This window comes from Enoplosus armatus, chromosome 9 (assembly GCF_043641665.1).
Source record: "Enoplosus armatus isolate fEnoArm2 chromosome 9, fEnoArm2.hap1, whole genome shotgun sequence".
Taxonomy (NCBI): Eukaryota; Metazoa; Chordata; class Actinopteri; order Centrarchiformes; family Enoplosidae; genus Enoplosus; species Enoplosus armatus.
Window position 1 is genome coordinate 1168286 of NC_092188.1, and position 21691 is coordinate 1189976.

At 42.6% G+C, this 21691-nt stretch overlaps 1 protein-coding gene across 1 annotated transcript; it reads left to right on the forward strand.

Moving 5' to 3' along the window:
* The first annotated feature begins 5774 nt into the window (after positions 1-5774).
* aldh5a1 (aldehyde dehydrogenase 5 family, member A1 (succinate-semialdehyde dehydrogenase)) lies at positions 5775-20980 on the forward strand. The gene is given in 12 exon segments (XM_070912375.1): positions 5775-5928; positions 11546-11615; positions 11617-11923; positions 13174-13257; positions 13805-13975; positions 14178-14294; positions 14392-14535; positions 15143-15286; positions 15942-16100; positions 16295-16458; positions 16752-16810; positions 17472-20980. Coding segments are annotated over 12 exon segments (1785 nt in total). The 3' UTR covers positions 17684-20980.
* Positions 20981-21691: the final 711 nt, after the last annotated feature.

The window sequence follows — 21691 nt, forward strand, 5'->3', positions numbered from 1 at the left end:
ACTGCCGAAATTAAAATGAAATCATTTGAATTAAAATGTCATGTTCTGTTTGTGTGCACAGATTTTAAAATGAAATGGAAGTCATAAATTAGTTTAATTTTATAGAGTTCATTTTGCCAATTTTAAAATGAAAAGTCTGTTTCACATTAAATGTCATTATAATTAATGTGTAGGTTTATGATAATATATAAGTATATCATATCGATTTAATATTTATTTAGTTTAGTTTACATTTTATCAATAATTCAACTTTTTGAATGAAAATTCAACATCACGTTTTATTTTAGTTTTGTCACACAAGTGGAAAATTAGATTTGTCAAATAAATGACATGAGGATAAATGTAGTGATTTGATTTTAATGTTGGCTGCTGTAGACTTCCATACTCTCTGACTGTGTTTGGTCACATGCAGCAGTGAAACACTCCTGTGGTTGTTTTGGACGGGATATAATAATATTATAATATATTACCTTCTTATTGTCGATACCAAAACATTCTTTTTTATTACTTTCAGAATTATAAACTTGTATTTCTATAAAACCCTTTTTTCATTGAACAAAAGAAGCCAAAGTTCTAAAAAAAAAAACACAAGCAGCCGAATGAGAACTTTGTCTAAATGGAGTGGAACTACCTGATCAGAGATTATTAAACAGGATTATTGATCTGATCAGACGTTTGATTTGAACTTTCAGTGTCCTTGTTTGTTATCGGAGTTAAACGATGTGTTTCTATAGTTTCCTGTGAAACCGTGAAGCTAAATGTAAATGATGTTGGAGGCTCTTCCAGCGCTGACTTTTCATTTCTGTTTCCTAAAGCCATGATGCTAAAGTTAGCTTTATGAGCTAACCTGTAAGTGGCAGAACAGCTACAGGTGTGAAAGTTACTGAAGTATTTGGTCCACAGCGAAACAAGTCGCGTTTTAAACTCAACATCGTGTCCGAAGAGTTGAGGAGGAAGAAACGTACCATTACGCCTCCACTCCACGGGCTTGTTTCTGTGATCCATATATTATGTTTCATGCTTCTTTCTGCACACACTGGTTTATTTCGATTAAAAGGAACTCCGGTTTCAGTTGTACAGCTGATGACAAACACTTTTCTGTCATATTTAAGCTCCTTCATTCTGGCCTCCTTGAACATAACAGCATGTCTGGTGAGTGACTCTTCACCAGCTGCTGTTTGCTGGCTGGAGAGAAACAAACAAGTTCCTGACGCTAAATGTGGAATTAGGCCTCAAAAACCACCAACGTGAACACGACAGTGCCGACGGTCGCTTCAGGGTACAAACACAGATCGTTCAGTAACAATGCTTTCTCATCCTGTGCCTTAGAGAAGTCATCGATCATTAATGATCTCCACTTTAGTGGAAGGACGCCCTTTACTGACGGATGGCTTTTCAGTTTCAGCACTCCAATGACTTTTAAAAGAATCTCCTCAAAGATCAACTTTTATTTTCCATTTGTAGTTCTCTCCTTTACTTCCCCTCCCCCACCTTTAATCACTGAAGAGAAGCCGCGGTGCTTCAGTTCACAGGAGAGAAGGTGTCTTCGCTCTGCTGCTGTTTCCTGAATTGAAATCTTGTTGTGTTTATTTCAAGAGTTTTGGTTTGTAACACGCTGAAGCTTTAACAACGAAACATGAGATTTTATTTCTCAGGTTGTACAAAACGCAGCAGAGTCGATGTTTTAACTCCCGTGAAGGATCACATGACGTCCGTCTTGTCCCGCGTCCTCTCTCTCACTTGGTTTTGAGGTCTCTTTTCCACTCCCTACAGCCAGATGTGATCTCCTCTGTCATTGATCCAGATGATCTGTTCTGTGGGAACTTGTACATTGTACACTGTAAAATAAGTGACGGTTCATCTCTGGTTTAACAACATTCATGTGCGCTTGTTATATAAACTGTGCTTTCTGTATCTGCTGTGTGTCGGGGCCAAATGTGACTGGTCGCAGGTCTTTCTCTCTGGAGGCTGATTGGCTGGAAGGAGCTTGTTGGGAAGTGTCTCATAAAGCTGGTTATTATTTTGAAAACACACCAGAGATAACTGAAGTCAGTCGATTAATCAACTAGTTGATTAGATTTGATCATCTATTAATCGTCATTTTTCAAGCAAAAATGCCAAATTGATCAATTCTTTGTCTCTCGGTTTGTCATAATAAATTTCTGTGAAAGTTTTCCAAGATGTTTAATCAATTAGTCTAAAAATTAATCAGCAACAAACTTGAGAATCAATTTAATCTTTGAAGCAAAAATGTCAAAACTTTCGGTGATGATTTTAACACTTTTCTTTTCAGCGGTTGTAAACTGACAAAACAACAACAACAACAACGACTCATAAACAAACTACGAGTCGTAATTCAACATAACGAACATCAACACTAATGTTTTAATCTCATGGTTCATGTTTCACTGCAGTCTGTGGACCAGCTGGGATCTAAAGAGTTCTCTCCAAACAAAAACAGCCAGTTTCACATTCAAAACAGTTTCATACATATTTTATTCTATTCTAACAGTCGTCTCGGCTGTTTTCACTCAGCGTTTGTGTTTAATGTCACAAAAACAAAAGTCACATGTGACCAGTGAACCAGAAGCAGAACCAGAAGCAGCTGAGTTTTAAACCTGAGAGGACGGAGCTGCTGCTGTAAAGACCGACCACCAGTCACACCACTGACTCGCTCTCTTTATCTTGTTTTATTTATAGAGTGTGTGTGTGTGTGTGTGTGTGTGTGTCTGAATGAGAATAAGATGTATATTAAAATTTTATAAATCTTTTAAAGAAGCTCACTTTGTTTTTATTCGTGTTTTTACTGCGTAGACTCACTTTATATTCAGAGGCAGTTTGAGTAACAGATCAAAGTTTATTCATTTAAATTTAATTTCACACCATAAAACAAGAAATTCAACATTCCCTTATTTGTATTCACTCATTCGAACCTCATTAAGTGCAAACACATGTAAGAAATGAACGGATAAATATTGAAAAATGCAAGAAGAATTTGTACATTTGTATCTTTGCAGTAAAAATATTTGTCTCTGAGAAGTTCATAAAAATCCATTCAGAAAGTTTAAAAGTTAAAAACGCAGTTTTTTTAAGAAGAAAACAAAGAAATTTAAATACTGTGAGAGACACAGATGCATCACTGTTGTGGTCCTGTTCATAAACTGTTTGGTGCTCTAATCGATAACAAATCATGACTTTTATCAGCTGATAATCAAATGTTTTCATGTAGCGACGGCGGACGACGGTCAGGTGAATCTAGAAGGATCTCAGTCATATTTAGGTCTCGTGCGACGGCGAGAAGACGGCTCATTATGTGAAGGCAGGCAAAAACAACAGCAGCACCACCCATTTGCCTCTAAACTACAACCAAAGTGAAGTCTGGGGGTCCCGAGAGTCCTTAACCTGGAGCTGGCCGGCTGAGATTAGAGGAGGTCTCGGCCCCTGCACTCCTCTTTGCGGGCCAGTTCAGGGTTTCTGCAGCTGTTGTGTCTCTCTTTGGCTCTGTAACGAGTTCTCACCGACACCCAGTCATCCAGCTGCAGATCCTGCTGAGCTCTGACCGCGCTGCTCACTTCAGTGTCCGTCTCCTCGTCGTCGTCCTCGTCGTCCTGCAGGAACAGCAGCTGCAGGTCGGCGGCCACGTCGTCCAGAGGCTTCGGGGGCCCCGACGCCTCCTGAGTGGGAAACTGGTGGATGATGGCCAGCATGGTTTTGTACTGCCTCACACTGGAGCGCTCGTTCTTCAGAAAGTGCTTCAGACTTCCTCCTGTCCTCATCGTGTGGACCAGCAGGTGGACCAACGTCCCCTCAAACAACCTGGACAACATCAGAAGGACAAGATGGAGATTGAACATCAGCCAGAGGGAGGTCACCTGGGTGAGTCCACACGTCTTTGGACTAAAGATGTGTGGTTTTAAAGACGTCGGTGAACAAAGGTGTCAGCTGACCTCGTCTACAGGATTGTTATTAACTCTTTCTGTCCTAATTAATAAAACAACGGTCATCTGACCCTTCTGAGGAGTTTGGACCCCCTCCAGACATGTTACAGGACACATGAAAATGTTCTGCTTTGAATAATAAATGTTTGTTTCCTCCCTCCCCCTCGTTGAAGACAGAATGAATATTGTTCATTTGAAAAGTTCACCAGCTGGACACGAGATGTCTCCTGCTTCACTATAAAGTCCACTCTCAGTGTTGGTGACCTGCGGGCTTCAAGCTTCCACGTCACACTCATGTGAGTTTCATCCTGGACCCTGATTGGCTCCAGACTAGCTGTGATGTCATAAATCCTGCAGGTACGTCCGGGTGTCACACTGAGACTTGAACGTAGTTTTCATGTCCTCCCTGAAGCCTAAAACAAATGGACTTCACATGTTTTCACTCACCGTGCGACTTCCGGTTCAGGTAAAGGGAAGCCCAGCAGCTGGTTCAGGTGGACGCTGTGCTTCAGGCAGGCCTGCCATTGGTTGAAGGCGTGAGCCACGCCCACATCCAGCTGTGTGTGTTGATTTTGAATGTGCAGCGCTGCAACACACATCACACACACCTCATTCACAGGTTGAACTGCTGCTCTATCAGCGTTACGCATGCGTCCAACAGTGTTTATTGATTCATGTCCACTGAGTACCGGAGATCAACGTGCAACACTCTCTGACCCTCCTTCCATGTGTCCGCCTGCTCTGACAGTTTATACTCTCAATAATCATCAGCTGCAGCCGTAAAACAAACAGAAATCCTAAAGTTTTCATTTAGAAGTGCTTGAGTTCGGAGCTCAGCTTCTGTAATGTTTTCACTGTTCTCTATTGGGGGGCCACCGTAAACCCCTTGTCAGACCTGGAGTCTGCAGCATTGAAATAGACGTTTGACAAAACAAAAGTAACTCGAGGTCCACTTACTTATGATCTCTTTTTCTGGTTAAAAGCTGCAGAGAAAGTCTTAAGGTTCATTAAGAACTGGACTAAAGGTGTGTTGGTGGCCTCGGGGACCCCCCTGGACCCTGTTACCTGCTCTGTGTCTCAGTGCGTCTCCATTGCTCAGTCCCAGCAGCAGCGCCTTCAGCACGCTCTCCTCCGGAGGAGGCTGAGCTTTCTGCAGCCAGTAGCAGGTGACGGCCACCGGGAGGCGCAGCTGAGGCGGCAGGCGGCTCAGAGAGGCCTCGGTCACCCCCAGGGCCTCCAGCAACACCTGCAGACGCTGAGAGGGCTCCGCCTGGGGCCGACAGACGGGGAGTGAGCTAACTGTGGAATAACGTCCTCAAATTCAATGTAACTTTGGTCAAAACTCACATTTCAGCTTTTAGCTCAGTTTGACTCTATTAGCTGTGTTAGCTTGTGTTAGCTTGTGTTAGCTGTGTTAGCTTGTGTTAGCTGTGTTAGCTGTGGTAGCTTGTGTTAGCTTGTGTTAGCTGTGTTAGCTGCGTTTGGTTTTATTAGCAGATATTGTTTCCTGTGGAGTGAGTTGGTAACAGGCGCTGTTTGGCCCAGATACACACAAGGTGATCACTGGTGTGTATTGATGTATTTATGTTGTGAGCCTGATGAAGTGGTGCCATGTGATGATGATGATGATGATGATGATGATGCACTTGCTTCACCTGATCCAGTGAGTTGAGAGCCAGTCTCTCAGAGACCCCCGTGAAGGTAGGTTGGACTGGATTGAACTTCAGCTGCAGACCTTCTCTGCCTCTCTCCAGCACCTGAAGCTGCCCCCGCCTGCCCAGCAGCAGCCCGTACATCACCTGGCGCAGCGGCCTGGAGGTCAGCTGAGCGTTGGGCATGTCGGCGTGCTCCACGGGGAAGTACAGGTGCTTCCTCCGCAGCAGCAGCACATCCAGGATCTCTGCGTTCAGCCGGGCCTGCGTCAGCGGCAGCCGGGTCCAGTCTGGGACAAGACCTGCCACCTGCAGGAGGACAGGACAGAACGAACCGAGTATATTTAGCAGAAATACTTTTTCTCCTCTACATTATTACGAGTTCACAGATTCACTAATGATGCATTGACATGTACCAGGCTCAGATCGGGGCTGCAGCTAAACCTTATTTAAGATGTATTTTTTCAGTTAATCGATTAATCGTTTAGTCCATTAAATGTCCATCACAAGTTCCCACAGTCCGAGGTGAGGTCCTGCTAACTGACAGTTAGACCGGGACTTAGTAAAGGAAAATGTGCCCCCAAAAAACTGTAAAACTGAAAGTGTTTCTCACTTTTTCCACTGCTGGGAATGGAGGTGCTATCCCATGGATGAAGAACCTCTTCAGGGAGCTGGGAGGGAGCTGGTACTCCTCCATCCCCAGATGCAAGCCCTGCAGCACCTCCGTCTTTCTCTCCTCGCTCAGCTCTCCCATCAGCCCCAGCACCGCCTCCAAGGCCTCCTGAGGCTGCTGGAAGCCCCTCAGCCAGCAGAGCAGCCCCCCCAGGCGGCTTGATGTCCCGCTGCCTGCCGGTGAGAACTGAGCCCAGTTGATGGGTGATCCCATCCTCTGCAGCTTCACGTAGTCATTCCCGGCCAAGGCGGCGAAGGCGGGCAGGAGCTGGCGCTGGATGTTGAAGACGATACAGAAGCTGGAGGTGGAATAGCTCTTACAGGGGATGTAGCTCTGCGAGCCGCTCTGCCTCACCGCCTCCCACTGGAAATGAGAGGAGGGCAGCAGCCCCGCCGGGAGGTCGAAGATGTAGAAGTCGCTGTCGTTTGAAAGCACCGGGCACTGCCACTCACTGGCCAGGGCGGCAACCTGCTGGTCGGCCTCTCCGAAGCACTGAGCCACCGGGACCTTCAGCCGGTCCAGTGTCTGCTTGAACACCAGCTTTGTCATCTGTGGCAGGATCTTCTCCTGCCTGCTGCCCTCCGCCGCTCGATGGGCTCTCCTGATCCGATCTTTGGCTCTTTGCGTCAAAGTTTCAAGCTTCTTGTCGGTGTAGTCCGAGCCTCCGTCCAGCACTATGTACGGCGTGACCCCGCAGACTCTGAGGGCTCTGAAGAACTTCTCAATCAGGTCCTCAAGCGCAGCGTACTCCCCGCCGTGATTCTGGTCCAGACCTGGCCAATCAACCAAAGGAAACACGACGCCACATTACTAACAGACACATCCTGCTTGTTCTCTAGGTCAACACTGAGTAGGGGCACTGCATGTGGGTGGGAGGGGGGTCAGCCTGCCTGATCTGAACTTGAGTGGTGCTTTATTATTGGACTTCTGTGAACTCCGACCTCCTGAGGAGCATTTCATACATCCTCGTTGGGGGACGTGGCGTTTCCAGCTCATCTGATCTCACCATCTGATCTAACTCAGTCCACCACCAAACCAAGACCTTCATGGTCCTCGTGATGAATCCTAGCGGCCTTGGTGAATCTCCTCTGGCGCCACCATGAGGATTACTTCTGTGGTGTGAAATATCTTAACAACTCTGGGATGGACTGTGATGAATGCAGCCTTGAATTGCAGTTATTTTCTAAGTCAAGGGGAGCGAGCAAAGAAAAAATCAATTACAACAAATATTTTTATAACGGTCACACTTTAACTTTACAGCTAAATAAACATTTAATAAAACACTACTGTAGACGCTGTAAGGGTTTATTAATGTACAGTATTTGTCTTACTTCTCCTATGAAGTAATCAATCCTTTGATCATCAGCCTTTGAAGTATTAGTCATTCATTAGTCTGTTTATACAGCAGCCCCCACAGGAGGAGGTGTTAACCAATACATTAATAAACACATCCATCTACTTTATTACTCCCACAGTGCAGTGTGTTATAAACATCCAGTCACTACCTATAAACTGCTTCCATGGCATGTTTTACTGCTGGGACTGATGCGTGAGTATCCACTGGGCCTCCCAGCACTTTATAGACAGTTAGAGTTCAGCTGAGCCACGACTTTAAAAAGATAAAGACGTCTCGCTGTGAACATGGAGGCACTCAGTACATGCAGCTCCTGATACTCCCTCCTGCACCTTAAAACTCTACATTTACACTAAAAGAGAGCTGCTTGACATTATGGAGATACGAGGTTTCCACCTGACAGGAGTTAAAATGTGATTATATTAGAATTTAAATTGGAAATATGGATTAAAAGAATGTGCAGAGTAGCTGCCAGAGAGCAATACAGTCAAAAGTATTTTCCCTGACCTGTAGTACTGTGTCCTAGAAGTACTTCAGAACTTACTGCAGTTACAGGACTTTGTTTTTGTGCTCCTACCTGAGTCGAAGTACAGCAGGTAGATCAGGTTGCTGCCGTCGATCACCAGCCGGGTCTTCCTGAGTTGGACGTCCCGGTAGATCTGCTGGTGAGTCTCTATGAGAGAGGTCAGGCCCTGAACACCCATCCTGGGTCTGAGTCTGAGTCTGCTGACCGACCCGCATCTCAGCCGCTGTTATACAGAGTCCGCGTCCGCGTCCGCGCACTCCCTTTCTGTTTCCTTAAGTTTCATTTTTTCGACATCACATCGGAGTGACTGTCACTGACTCCCAGCAGCTGTTCACCAGACTGCTGCAGGATTTTCTGTATTTATAGAAGAAGCTGGTTCTAAACAAGGTGGCCTTCATGTGCAGAGAAGAAGAAGGCTGTAAACAAGTACTTACTTTCTGTGACGAACTCATCATGCATCTTTAATGTCTCACATCAAACTGATGCATAGATGTTCTTTAACAACCACGTGATAATGAAGGAAACTCATTCACTTTATTGTCTTGTGCGCGCTCCTGTTTCATAGCTTCTGTTGCAGTGACGCTTTTAAATATGAACTGGATTCTAACTGTTTTTAACATGTTGACAAATGCTGCCTCCAGCACTTCTGCTCTGGACAGCTTCCAGAGTTATACAATATTTTAAAATGAACTAAAACGACCTGTTTATTCTATTATTGGAAAGACGTTTTAATTACAGTATGTAATGCTTTCATTTTCATTTCCTGTGAAGAGAAAATGGAGCCTGAGTTTGTTTCTGCTTTATATACAGTTAACTAGTTTAACTGCTTTATATACAGTTCGCTGGTTTAACTGCTTTATATACAGTGAGCTAGTTTAACTGCTTTATATACAGTTCGCTGGTTTAACTGCTTTATATACAGTTCGCTAGTTTAAATGCTTTATATACAGTTCGCTAGTTTAAATACTTTATATACAGTTAGCTAGTTTAACTGCTTTATATACAGTTCGCTGGTTTAACTGCTTTATATACAGTTCGCTGGTTTAACTGCTTTATATACAGTTAACTAGTTTAACTGCTTTATATACAGTTCGCTAGTTTAACTGCTTTATATACAGTTAGCTAGTTTAACTGCTTTATATGTAGTTAGCTAGTTTAACTGCTTTATATACAGTTCGCTGGTTTAACTGCTTTATATACAGTTCGCTAGTTTAACTGCTTTATATACAGTTAGCTAGTTTAACTGCTTTATACACAGTGAGCTAGTTTAAATACTTTATATACAGTGAGCTAGTTTAACTGCTTTATATACAGTTCGCTGGTTTAACTGCTTTATATACAGTTAGCTAGTTTAACTGCTTTATATACAGTTAGCTAGTTTAAATACTTTATATACAGTGAGCTAGTTTAAATACTTTATATACAGTGAGCTAGTTTAACTGCTTTATATACAGTTCGCTAGTTTAACTGCTTTATACAAAGTTAGCTAGTTTAACTACTTTATTTACAGTTAGCTAGTTTAACTGCTTTATATACAGTGAGCTAGTTTAAATACTTTATATACAGTGAGCTAGTTTAACTGCTTTATATACAGTTCGCTAGTTTAACTGCTTTATACAAAGTTAGCTAGTTTAACTACTTTATTTACAGTTAGCTAGTTTAACTGCTTTATATACAGTGAGCTAGTTTAACTGCTTTATATACAGTTCGCTGGTTTAACTGCTTTATATACAGTTAGCTGGTTTAACTGCTTTATATACAGTTAGCTAGTTTAACTGCTTTATATACAGTTAGCTAGTTTTAACTGCTTTATATACAGTGAGCTAGTTTAAATACTTTATATACAGTGAGCTAGTTTAACTGCTTTATATACAGTTCGCTAGTTTAACTGCTTTATACAAAGTTAGCTAGTTTAACTACTTTATTTACAGTTAGCTAGTTTAACTGCTTTATATACAGTTAGCTAGTTTAACTGCTTTATATACAGTTAGCTAGTTTAACTGCTTTATATACAGTGAGCTAGTTTAAATACTTTATATACAGTGAGCTAGTTTAACTGCTTTATATACAGTTCGCTAGTTTAACTGCTTTATATACAGTTAACTAGTTTAACTACTTTATATACAGTTAGCTAGTTTAACTACTTTATATACAGTGAGCTAGTTTAAATACTTTATATACAGTTAGCTAGTTTAACTGCTTTATATACAGTGAGCTAGTTTAAATACTTTATATACAGTTAGCTAGTTTAACTGCTTTATATACAGTTAGCTAGTTTAACTACTTTATATACAGTGAGCTAGTTTAAATACTTTATATACAGTTAGCTAGTTTAACTGCTTTATATACAGTGAGCTAGTTTAAATACTTTATATACAGTTAGCTAGTTTAACTACTTTATATACAGTGAGCTAGTTTAACTGCTTTATATACAGTTAGCTAGTTTAAATACTTTATATACAGTGAGCTAGTTTAACTGCTTTATATACAGTTAGCTAGTTTAACTGCTTTATATACAGTGAGCTAGTTTAAATACTTTATATACAGTGAGCTAGTTTAACAGGAGCCCCAGAGGAGGAACATGAAACTGTAGCTCTGTAGCCCCCCTAACGGTAAAACCTCAACCCGTTACATGACAGCTGATAACAAACCAGCTTGTCTGATAAACATAAAGTGTTGAAATATTTACAACTACACAGACTTTACTGTGTTCACCACAGTGAACACTTCCGTCACATCTCCTTCTGAACAATGTAGAATTTCCCTGAATTGTTTCAATAGAAACTGTATTAATAAAGTTTAACAGTGGACACTGCACACTACAACCAAGATAACACACCCATTATGCTAATTATTCATAAAGGTCCAGCAAAGGGAGTCATTTGCACTTCATAATCACTATGTTTACAGCTAAAATAAAGAATACAAATGTTTAAATGGTTCACAAATAAAGCCAAAAGATTATCAAAGATATCATAGCTCTGTCTTTATTTCTTACATTGTGGGATGTGGAGAAGCTTTCTTATCAGCCAGCATGTTACTGGTTGGGAATGATGATTTAATTCATTTGGTTTGAGCTGAGAGATGTCAAAAAGACAAAATAAAAATATCAAATATTTCACTTATTAAATCAAAACTCAAAATCTAAAGGTAAAATGTCAAAATTCGACATTATGATTGAATATCTCCTAATTTTGACTATTGATATCACAATTTTAACATTATTTTTATGTGATCTAGTTTTTCCTTTCCTGGTGGAAACGGGCTTCTTTATGTTGAACATTAAACGCATCAGCGGTCCGGAGCGGGGGGGGGGGTGCTCTCCGTTTGTGTTCGTGCGGTGTCACGTGGTTAACGCGTCTTTCCTCCGGACTGGTTGAAACCGACAGAAAGCTGCTGGAGGTCTGTGGCTGAGCTGCAGGGAGACAGACAACCTTCAGCCAGCAAACAGTGAGAGTTTCACACACACCGAGCCAGACATTCACTCCCGACATGTCCACTTTCTGTGTCCTGAGGACTCGCTGCTTCCTCCGGCAGGTCTTCCCCGGCCTGCCCGCCGCCATGCAGAGACACTACAGCCTGGATGTCTCCGCTCCGCTGCTACGGACGCAGGGCTACGTGGACGGTCGCTGGATCTCCGCAGCTTCGGTGTTCCCCGTTCTGGACCCGGCCACCGGCAAGGAGATAGCCAGGGTGTCGGACTGTGGCCCGGCTGAGGCCAAGCAGGCTGTGGACGCTGCGTACAAGGCGTTTCATTCCTGGAAGCAGTACACTGCTAAGGTAGGCTGATGCTGGCTGATGCCGCTGTAGCCGGACTTCATTCGAAAAACTGTTAATTTCATATAAATGGTGCATATCCGTCAGAAAAGCACCAAAACACAGGTTATGTCCACAACCGAGAGAACCAAATTTCAATTCGGCATGCACGTTATTCATCTAACAACACAGTATTTAGATAAAATCCAGAGTTTCACATTAGTTTTTAATTGCATGAACGTGGACCAGCCAAAAGCCTTGCCAAAAATACGGATTTACAGAGTGTTAGCCATATATCATACATACATACATATCTCTCAACGATACAGGAAGACTGCCGGTTGCGTTCATAAAACACGAACCTTGGCCATTAAACGTGACCACATTAAACTGCGAAATATTTGAATGGAGTTTCGGCATTTGGTCTCTTCACGGCGGGTGTATTTCTACAGTTCATTAACAGCCTGTCTGGAGAAGCAAGACTGACTGTGTAATTCACGGTGAGCCAACTGAGGCCAATAAATTGGATTATGAGGGTGCTGACTGTGATTGATTATAGGTCATTTATCAAACATGTATTAATAAACACACCATAAACGAGGCTGAAGTCTAACAACAGCAGCAGTGGGGGAAGTACTCATATCTTTCACATAGTTAAAAGTAGTAATACCACAGTGTAAAAATACTCTGCTAATAGGGAGCCTTAGAAGACGTGTGTCCGCTTGGTTTCTTCCGTTTCAATCCAAACATGAACCTCCAAAGTTGAAAAGACTGTTTTAATACAGCTGACAATGAGGCTGCACGTGAGGATTATTTTCACTATTGATTTATTTGACAATTATTTTGTGTCAAATATCCAAGACGCCTGGATGGACGTCAGCAAATCCTCACATGAAGAATCTGAAACTAGAGAATGACTTAACAATTATCACAGTTGTTATTAAGTTTTAGTTGAACAGCTAATTGTTTTAGGATTATCAGATAGATATAGACATACATATTTCGTCAATAATTTGTTTAAATGAACCTCTGGCCAAACGTGTCCCTGAGGGACCCTGTGGTGGAGGAGGAGTCCTCCTGCTCACTTTTTGACATTTTCCACTCTGTGAAATATTAATCTAGTTTGTTTCAGCAAGCAAGAACCAGGTTGACTAAACCTCCCGGTCGCGCTCACCTCCGATGACACTTCACTTCTTGCCAAGTCCTTCAGAATATTAACCATCTGCAAACGTTTAGTCTCCGCACTGATGTGATGTGATCGGTTTGTCCTGCAGGAGAGGAGCGTCCTGTTGAGGAAGTGGTTCGACCTGCTGACGCTGCACAAAGAAGACCTGGCCAAACTGATCACATTCGAATGTGTGAGTATCATGTCGACAGAGGCACAGACACAAAGCTGGAAGAACACTGAAACCATGTGGGAGAAGATTTTAAGATTTCATAGATTTCAAAAGCTTGACGGGTCACATCTTTAATCAACGTGTGCTGTGTTTCCAGGATATATTCCAGGATATATTCCAGGATATATTCCAGGATATATTCCAGGATATAAAGCAGCTTGAAATATTTGCTTAAAAAAGGACCAAAACAATGAATCAGTTATCTAAATAGCTTTAGTCGACTAATCGATGAATCAGCTAATAGTTTGAACTCTAAACGGCAGACCCAAAGCAAAAGTACACTGAGGTGCATGGACGGGCTGTCCACATACGTTTGGCCATGAAGTGTAGATTTGTCTCCAGTTTTTTTGACTGTAGATAATCCGGAGAAACAAGCGTTTTCACTGGATTCTAAGAGATGCAGCTGTTAGATTTCTCACATTGAGTGTGTGAGTGGCTGCAGTGTCGTTATGTGTGTGTGTGTGTGTGTGTGTGTGTGTGTGTGTGTGTGTGTGTGTGTGTGTTTCAGGGTAAACCCTTGCGGGAGTCTCTCGGGGAGATTGCGTACTCCGCCTCCTTCCTAGAGTGGTTTTCGGAGGAGGCTCGGCGAGTGTACGGCGACGTCGTCCCGTCACCCGCCAAAGACCGAAAGATCTTCCTCCTCAAACAGCCTGTGGGGGTCGCCTCCATCATCACACCGGTGAGCAGCCAGTAAGAAGGTTTTCAGGTGATCTTATATTCAGTCCTGTGAGTGATGGGGCTCTGTGGGCGGTCGGCCCACCAGACTGAAATATGTTATGAAACTGTTTCCCATGAAATTCTGTACAGACAGTCGTGGTCCCCTCAGGACGGATCCCACCGACTTCGGTGACTTGTCGTCTAACTGTCGTGTTGTTCCACAGTGGAACTTTCCGAGCGCTATGATCACCAGGAAGGTTGGAGCTGCTCTGGCTGCCGGCTGCACGGTGGTGGTCAAACCGGCTGAGGACACGCCGCTGTCGGCTCTGGCTCTGGCTGAGGTCGGATCAGGTTTCATGCTCCCTGTTTAACCTCCCGTGTTGTTGAGTTTTCACGTCGTTCTGTGAATGAAATCATTTGTGACGTCTGGTTGTACAGCTGGCGGAGCAGGCGGGGATCCCGGCGGGGGTCTTTAATGTGGTTCCTTGCTCCAGAGAGAAGACTCCGTCAGTCGGGGAGGTTCTGTGCACCGACCCACTGGTGGGCAAAATCTCCTTCACGGGCTCCACCGCCACCGGCAAGGTTAGATCCTGAGAGTCCTGCAGCGCCCTCTGCTGGTCGTCTTGGCTGACGGGTGACTGGACTGCGTCAGTGAATGTGGAATAAAATAAATACACTCAGTGTTCAAAACAAGATGAATTGGATGAATATTCATCATCACTGCATTTCTTCAGTGTCCAGGGGGGGGCGCTGTTCAGACCTCCTCTCTGGTGTCTGGATGTGGTTTTAATGTGCTGGTCAGCAGACTGGATTCACATCAACTCAACTGTGATCAAAATACCTTTTTAAAAAGTGAATTATTGTCAGTGGAATGTAACTAAGTGCATGAGTAGTACTGTACTTTACTTAAGTACTGTACTTTACTTAAGTACAGTACTACTGGAATACTTTACTTAAGTACAGTACCTAAAAATTGCACATTTTCCATTTTGGAGACAAATATTTTTACTGCACTACATTTATTTTGACAGTTTAGTGACTTTACAGATTCTGATTATTAACACAAAATATTATCACCTGATGAACTGAAGATGTTTGACTTCTCCAGCATAATAATAGAATATATGAACTGTAATGTTTCTGATCAGCCATCAACAGTAGTTAAACGATGCGGGCTTCTCCTCCTCAGGTGCTGCTGAAACTCGCTGCTGACACTGTGAAGAAGGCGTCCATGGAGCTGGGAGGCCACGCCCCTTTCATCGTGTTCGACAGCGCCGATGTCGACAAGGCGGTGGGCGGAGCCATGGCCTCCAAGTTCAGGAACTCTGGACAGGTAACACTGGGATGAGCTCACAGTGTTGTGATGTGTTATGAATGAACTTTTACAAAACTTAAAACACTGAGGTACCATCTGTATTCCACACCTGATGTTTAATGTTACGGAGGTGACAGAGGCAGCCCTTAAAGATCAATATGATTCTCTGATATTAGCTCGTTTACTAAAACAGCTTTAGACGACAGAGATCTGATGTCCACACTTCATTGTTTTGGCCTATAGCAGCGGTGGTCTTAATTATTAAGTTTTTATTAACGACTCCTCTCCTGTTTAACTTTGGTTGAATTAATTTAAGTGGTGGGGGGGGCAGACACAGTCATTATGGGGTTTTGGGGGTAACTGCTCTAATGGAAGCGCAGGGAAGCGTGTAGGACTGCGACTCTGCCTCCTGGTCTGGACTCTGGGTTGTCACGGTTTCGGTTCACTAATAAAGTCGGTCAGATTTCTAGATATGAGAGCCGCTCCATCCGTCTCTCCTCATCAGACCAGGTCTCCTCCAGAAAGTCCGCCAATTATCCACGAAGCCCACGTGGTTTGCTGGCGTAGCCTCGAGTCTGACGATGAGGAGCGGACGAAGAACAAATGGTCAGCTGCTTTAACACCGAGGTTCTGTGGTCATGTCGTCGTCACTGTCCTCTTCCTCTTCCTGTAGACGTGCGTGTGTTCCAACCGCTTTCTGGTGCAGAGCGGCATCCACGACCGTTTCATGGAGAAGCTGAGCCGAGCGATGGACGCTGAGCTCCGTCTGGGTCACGGCTCAGAGCCCGACACCACCCAGGGGCCGCTCATCAACACCAGAGCTGCAGAGAAGGTAAACGGCATCTTTAGTTGGGACGATGCTGACTGACTGAAGTCTGTAGTTTTAGTCCTGAGCGGGACAGACAACTAGAGCTGGACTGGTAATATGGGACTGATATGAGATGTTCTGAGTAGATCAATGACCTGTACTGACATAACACCAAAGACGTGTGAGAGGTCTCAACACCCGAGCCCCTCTGCCTCCAGGTGGTCCACCAGATATCAGATGCAGTGTCCAGGGGAGCGAAGGTGTTGAAGGGCGGGAAGCGTCTGGACGGGTCCTTCATGGAGCCCACGCTGCTGGCCGACGTCACCACGGAGATGCTCTGCACGCAGGAGGAAACCTTCGGCCCGCTGCTGCCCGTCATCAGGTCTGTAGGCTGGATCGAATGTGTTTTTACTTATTGTCAGTTAAAGCAGCTTCAAACCGGCTGAAACTCGACAGCAGCTGCGTTAGAATAACACCAGAGACATTTGAGTTTGTGAGTTTGAGATTTCTTTGTTTATTAGAAGAACTTTGCTTTTACTTATAGAAACAGTTTTTCACGTTTGTCACTCCATATACTTTATATGCACATGCTTATAGTGGAAGAAAACGAGCTGCTGGTATTCAGGTGCTGAAGATGTTTGTTGACCAACCAGAACTTTTGTTTCTGATTCTCAGGTTTAGCTCGGAGGAAGAGGCTCTGGCGATTGCTAATGCGTCTAATGTCGGGCTGGCAGGTGAGCTGCAGTCTGAACTCTGAACTGTGTGTTCAATGATAAAATGTAAACCCAAACTCGGGCAATGATGTGAAACAAGTATGCCGACAGATCCAGGAGCATATCAACAAACGACAGACGGAGCTATTAAACCAAAGAAAGCAGCATTTTACCAAAACATGTTGGTTTTATTGAGTTTTCATGAATCTCCAGGAGTCGCTGAACCTTCGTCACGTCTTGCCATCTTCCTCTCGTTCATTTAAAGATGCAGGTTACAAGGCGTACCTTGTGGCCTTTGAAGGACTGAGGGATAGTGGGCCGCATGTGAACCTCTTCCCCAAATTAACGGCGCCATCTTTGTGGTGAGACCAGCAGCCGTGTTGATAAAAGCACTGACTGAGTTCCTATTTTAGACTGCTGAGTTTTTATCGAGTCGTCGTATGAAATGAAGATTGGAACAAAGGACAGTCCAGTTATCCTAACTGACTGTAGGTGAGAGGAGGACACTTGGAGGAGCCATGTTGACCCGTTATGACATATTCAGTCTTGAAAGGTGGATTTTGAAGGAGGTGAAGCCTTAAAAAGAACCCAGCCGGGTTCTTCTGTTGGTCTGATCTCAGGACAGTCTTGGGTTTTGGTGGTCTCTCTGTTGCTTTAAACGCTCTTGTTTCTCTGTTTTCAGGTTACTTCTACTCGCAGGATGTGAGTCAGATCTGGCGTGTGGCTGAGGCGTTGGAGGTGGGGCTGGTTGGAGTCAACGAGGGCCTCCTGTCCACCCCGGAGGCCACATTCGGCGGGGTCAAACAGTCCGGTTTGGGTCGCGAAGGTTCCAAGTACGGCATCGACGAGTATCTGGATATCAAGTACATGTGCCTGGGAGGCCTCAAACCCTGAAACAGGACGGAGGACGCCGCAGGTCCAGTGGTACGACACTCGTATAAATGCAGCAATCATTAAAGGTGATCGTAACTGTAACCTTAACACAAAATAATCTGTCTAATAAAACGTCTGTGGGCTGATCTTAAAAACACCTTAAATCTAAACTGAGTTAGAGTCCGTGAGAGGTAACGTATGAGTAACCTTTCACAAATCATAAAATACTCTTCATTGTCCCGTCAGGAGGGGCGGTGAACCAGGGTCCTCTTAATTCTCCTCTGTTGCTTTTCCACAACAAACTGTTCGTACGTAGAATTACACCAAAGTGTTTCATACAATAATTATCTCATGAGTTGGACGATCAGTTATAACCTTTTAGGTTGTTTTTGTCTTTTTACTGAAACGTGTTCAACATGATTTCATTCATTTTATGAAATGCAAAACACATGTTCATAATCAATATGTTGACGATATGTAGTGAAGTGCTGTATACCAAGATCTGAGGGAAATACTGACTTCTGATTGGCCCGAGGGATTGCGTCAGTTATAGCATGGCTATACGACCAATCAAAATAAAGCTGTCTGTCAATCTTTCCAGTTTAGCACAATTTACAATCATTTAGCAGAATTACCATCAAAACTCTTTCTCTTCTATTTTGGAAATGACAATGACAACTGTTGCTAGCTAGCTTATTAGCATTAGCTTTATAAGTTGGTGGGAAACTCCGTCTCCATTTAAAATGACTAAAGTTTTCCCGCCGACTCGTTTGAAATCAGAACTCTGCACATGCTAACTCGGGACTGCGTAACATGACAACCTCCTCACCGGCTGATGGTTAAAGGTAGAGGACAGAAATAAAGGAGCAGCATTGTTCTTGTGTTGTTGCTAAAGCTGGTTAGCTCTAGGGTTATAAGAAAGAAAGAAACATCACACTGTTCAGATGTTGAGTATAAAGCGTAAAATAATCAACTTGGAGAGGCAACACAAAGTGCAGATTTATGCTTTTATTGTTCACAACAATATTTTTTACTTTTTACAAGAGAAAAAGATTTGGACATGATGAACTTTGAACTTCCCCGAATCAGAAGAAAGTCCAGGACAGACATGCTAACGTTAGCATAAACGCTGATGTAGAATCTCATGCAGGACCGTCTCCCACACAGTGGATGGTCCAGTCCTGAACAGGGTTTTTCTAATGTCACCTGTAACGCCACAAAATAGGTCCGGTTGCTAAGCTGTCATTGGACAATCGCTGTCCAAACATCTCGGCATGAGATATGAAAATAATGAACCTCTAGCCAATCAGAATCCAGTATTCTCTGTGCCCACGTTCACGTCGTTTGATTCCACGCAATCCGCATGATCTCGTACAGAAACATCTGGAACGAGTCACACGAGTGAACTTTCTTTAAAAGGGAACAGAAGCCAGAAGAAGAGGCTTCAGATTTACTGCGATAAAATCTATTAAAAAGCACAAAACCTGTAGCTAGATGTTTGTTATTGTGTTTGTAGTGAACATCCTGCTGACCTGTAGTGAGCCTGCTGAATAAAATACGTAGTTTAACACAGACATGTTCAATTTGGGTCTAATAATAGATTTAAACGTAATAATTTAATTTTTTTAAATTTTAGATAATTTTAAGGCATGTGCCATTTATACAAAACCTTTTTCTTTAGATTTCTGATAACATCTGTTAGAGGTCAGTATTACTGAAACATGTTCAAAACATGTTACGAGGAAATGTGTGCCTGCACCTAATTTTTTGGAAGAAATAAATATTTCATATTATTTCTGTATGGAGATGAAGGAATAAAGATGTCATTAATTACTGTAGTATAGTAGTTAAATAAATACCTCGTTTCTGTGTAGATTGATGTTGGTTTTAATCTTGGGAAAGATTTTTCTGAGCCTCTGAAAGTAACATTATGGATGCCAATGTCAGAAGTGCCATGTCACTGATTTCTATTTCTTACAGTGTTGAACAACAGTACTTTTTGGGGGTTTTGGGGGTAATTAAGGTTTGTTGAAGAGTAACTTAACTTGGTTTAACTCCTCGCCTCGCTGCAGTGATGTACAGGTGTACTCCTGGACGCTGTGACATCACTGTTGGGTGTGGTCAGAGGTGAAACCAGAGAGAGAGTCCTGGTCTTCAGAAGTCACTCAGCTCGATTTGACACATTCGACATTAAAGCTGACTTAAAGCAAAACTAACAAACAGTCGTTATCATACAAAGATGTCGTAATTAGGAGTTCGGATCTCGTTGTTACGAGATAAAAATCTTGTAATTAATTATGAAATATGGATCTTGTTGAGATGCATTTTAAGCCAGCTTTATAAAACTGACAAATACCCTCCACTTTATCAGGTGCACCCGTGCGATCGATGGCAATTCAATACAACATAAAGTCGACATAAAGTTCAGTTTTGGTTGACAATGTGTTCATTATTGAGGTCAGTGGTGTTGTTGTACTGGACTACGTTATATTCAGAGGTGTTTCTAGTATTCTAGACACAGCTCTGAATATAATGCAGTCCATTACAACACCACTGACTTTGACCTCGATACTAGAACATATAATTTAATGAACACCATGATGACTAAAAACGAAATATTATAAGCATCATAAAAGACGACAACAGTTGTTTTGGATTGCATTAGACTGTTCAGGTGTACCTAATAAAGTGGACACTGAGTGTATGTGTCAAATCAACAACACACAAATCAAAAGACTTGATTCCAGTGTTGTCGAGAGTTTCTGTTCTTTGTACAGCAGGTTGTCTAATATAATGTGAAACTGGTTTTAATTGTAAGATACTGTTGTTGTCATAGTTAATGTGAAGAAAATATACATTTTGTATTTCTGACTATAGATATTAATGAAAAATTTAAGAGGAAATTTTAATATTACATCTTGTGATGAGTTTTTATGGTAAATAACTAGAATGACACTGAAATTCTTGTCCAATCATTTCATTCAGTTATTATTTTGTTGTAACTTGTTTAGGTGCTAACGATATTAAAAATATAACATTTTGTGAATGAAGGAGCTCCGTAACTTCATCAGTCGGCGTCTTTCTCAGTTGATTTGTTACTTAACACTAAACAAGCACAGAAGATGAGCTGGTTGACATACACCTTTCAAAAACTCCTGTTGTATCATGTTAGCTAACAATCTAGTCACCAGTCAACCCAATAATCAGCTGGGTTAGCAGAAGTTAGCAGAGGAGCTATTGGTCAACAAAACCCAATGTGTCCTTGTTACATGTCTACACCTACACTTGTTAAATAAACAAGATACAACATGCTGATCAGACGGGATATTTTCTCTTTTGACTGTGCTAGGCTAGCAGTTTCCAGTCTTTGTTCTGAGCTAGGCTAAATGTTCTGAGCTAGGCTAAATGTGTCCTGGACTGGACATCTTTTGGCAATGACACTGAAATTGATGAATTGGTTAATCATCCGTCAGCTCAGTAAATACTGGACAGTTGTGTCTGATGCTCATGATTTGTTTAGATTCAGGTAGTTTAGATAACGAAATAAACTTAGCTTAAAGTTAGCCTCTAGGTCTAGATACACAGATTGCACAGATTTGGAGTTGTTGGTCAGTGGATATTTTCTCTTTCGATGTGCTAAACCAGTAATTTCCCTTTTCTTCCAGTCTTTATGCTAAGCTAGGCTAAACACATTGTGAACTGGACACCAAAGACTTCCTTGACATTGAAATGAATTTCAAGTTTCTTTTTGTCTTTAACAAGCATGTTTCAGCTGAAGTCATCTGTCAAAACAAGTAAGTACTGGATAGTTATGAGCAATGAATTTAGGTCCAGTTAGCTTCTTTGTCTAGTTAGGTTAGAGTTACTTTCAGGTCCAGTGTGCTTAGAAGCTAATTCTAAGTTGACTGGCCGAGTAGCTAGGTCTAAGTCCAATGAGCTCTGAGTTAGCCTCGGTCCTATTAGCGTCCGGGGTCAGGTAGTCAGAGTTAGCTTCGGTGTGGTTGTAGTCAGCTAAACTCAGCTGGCTCT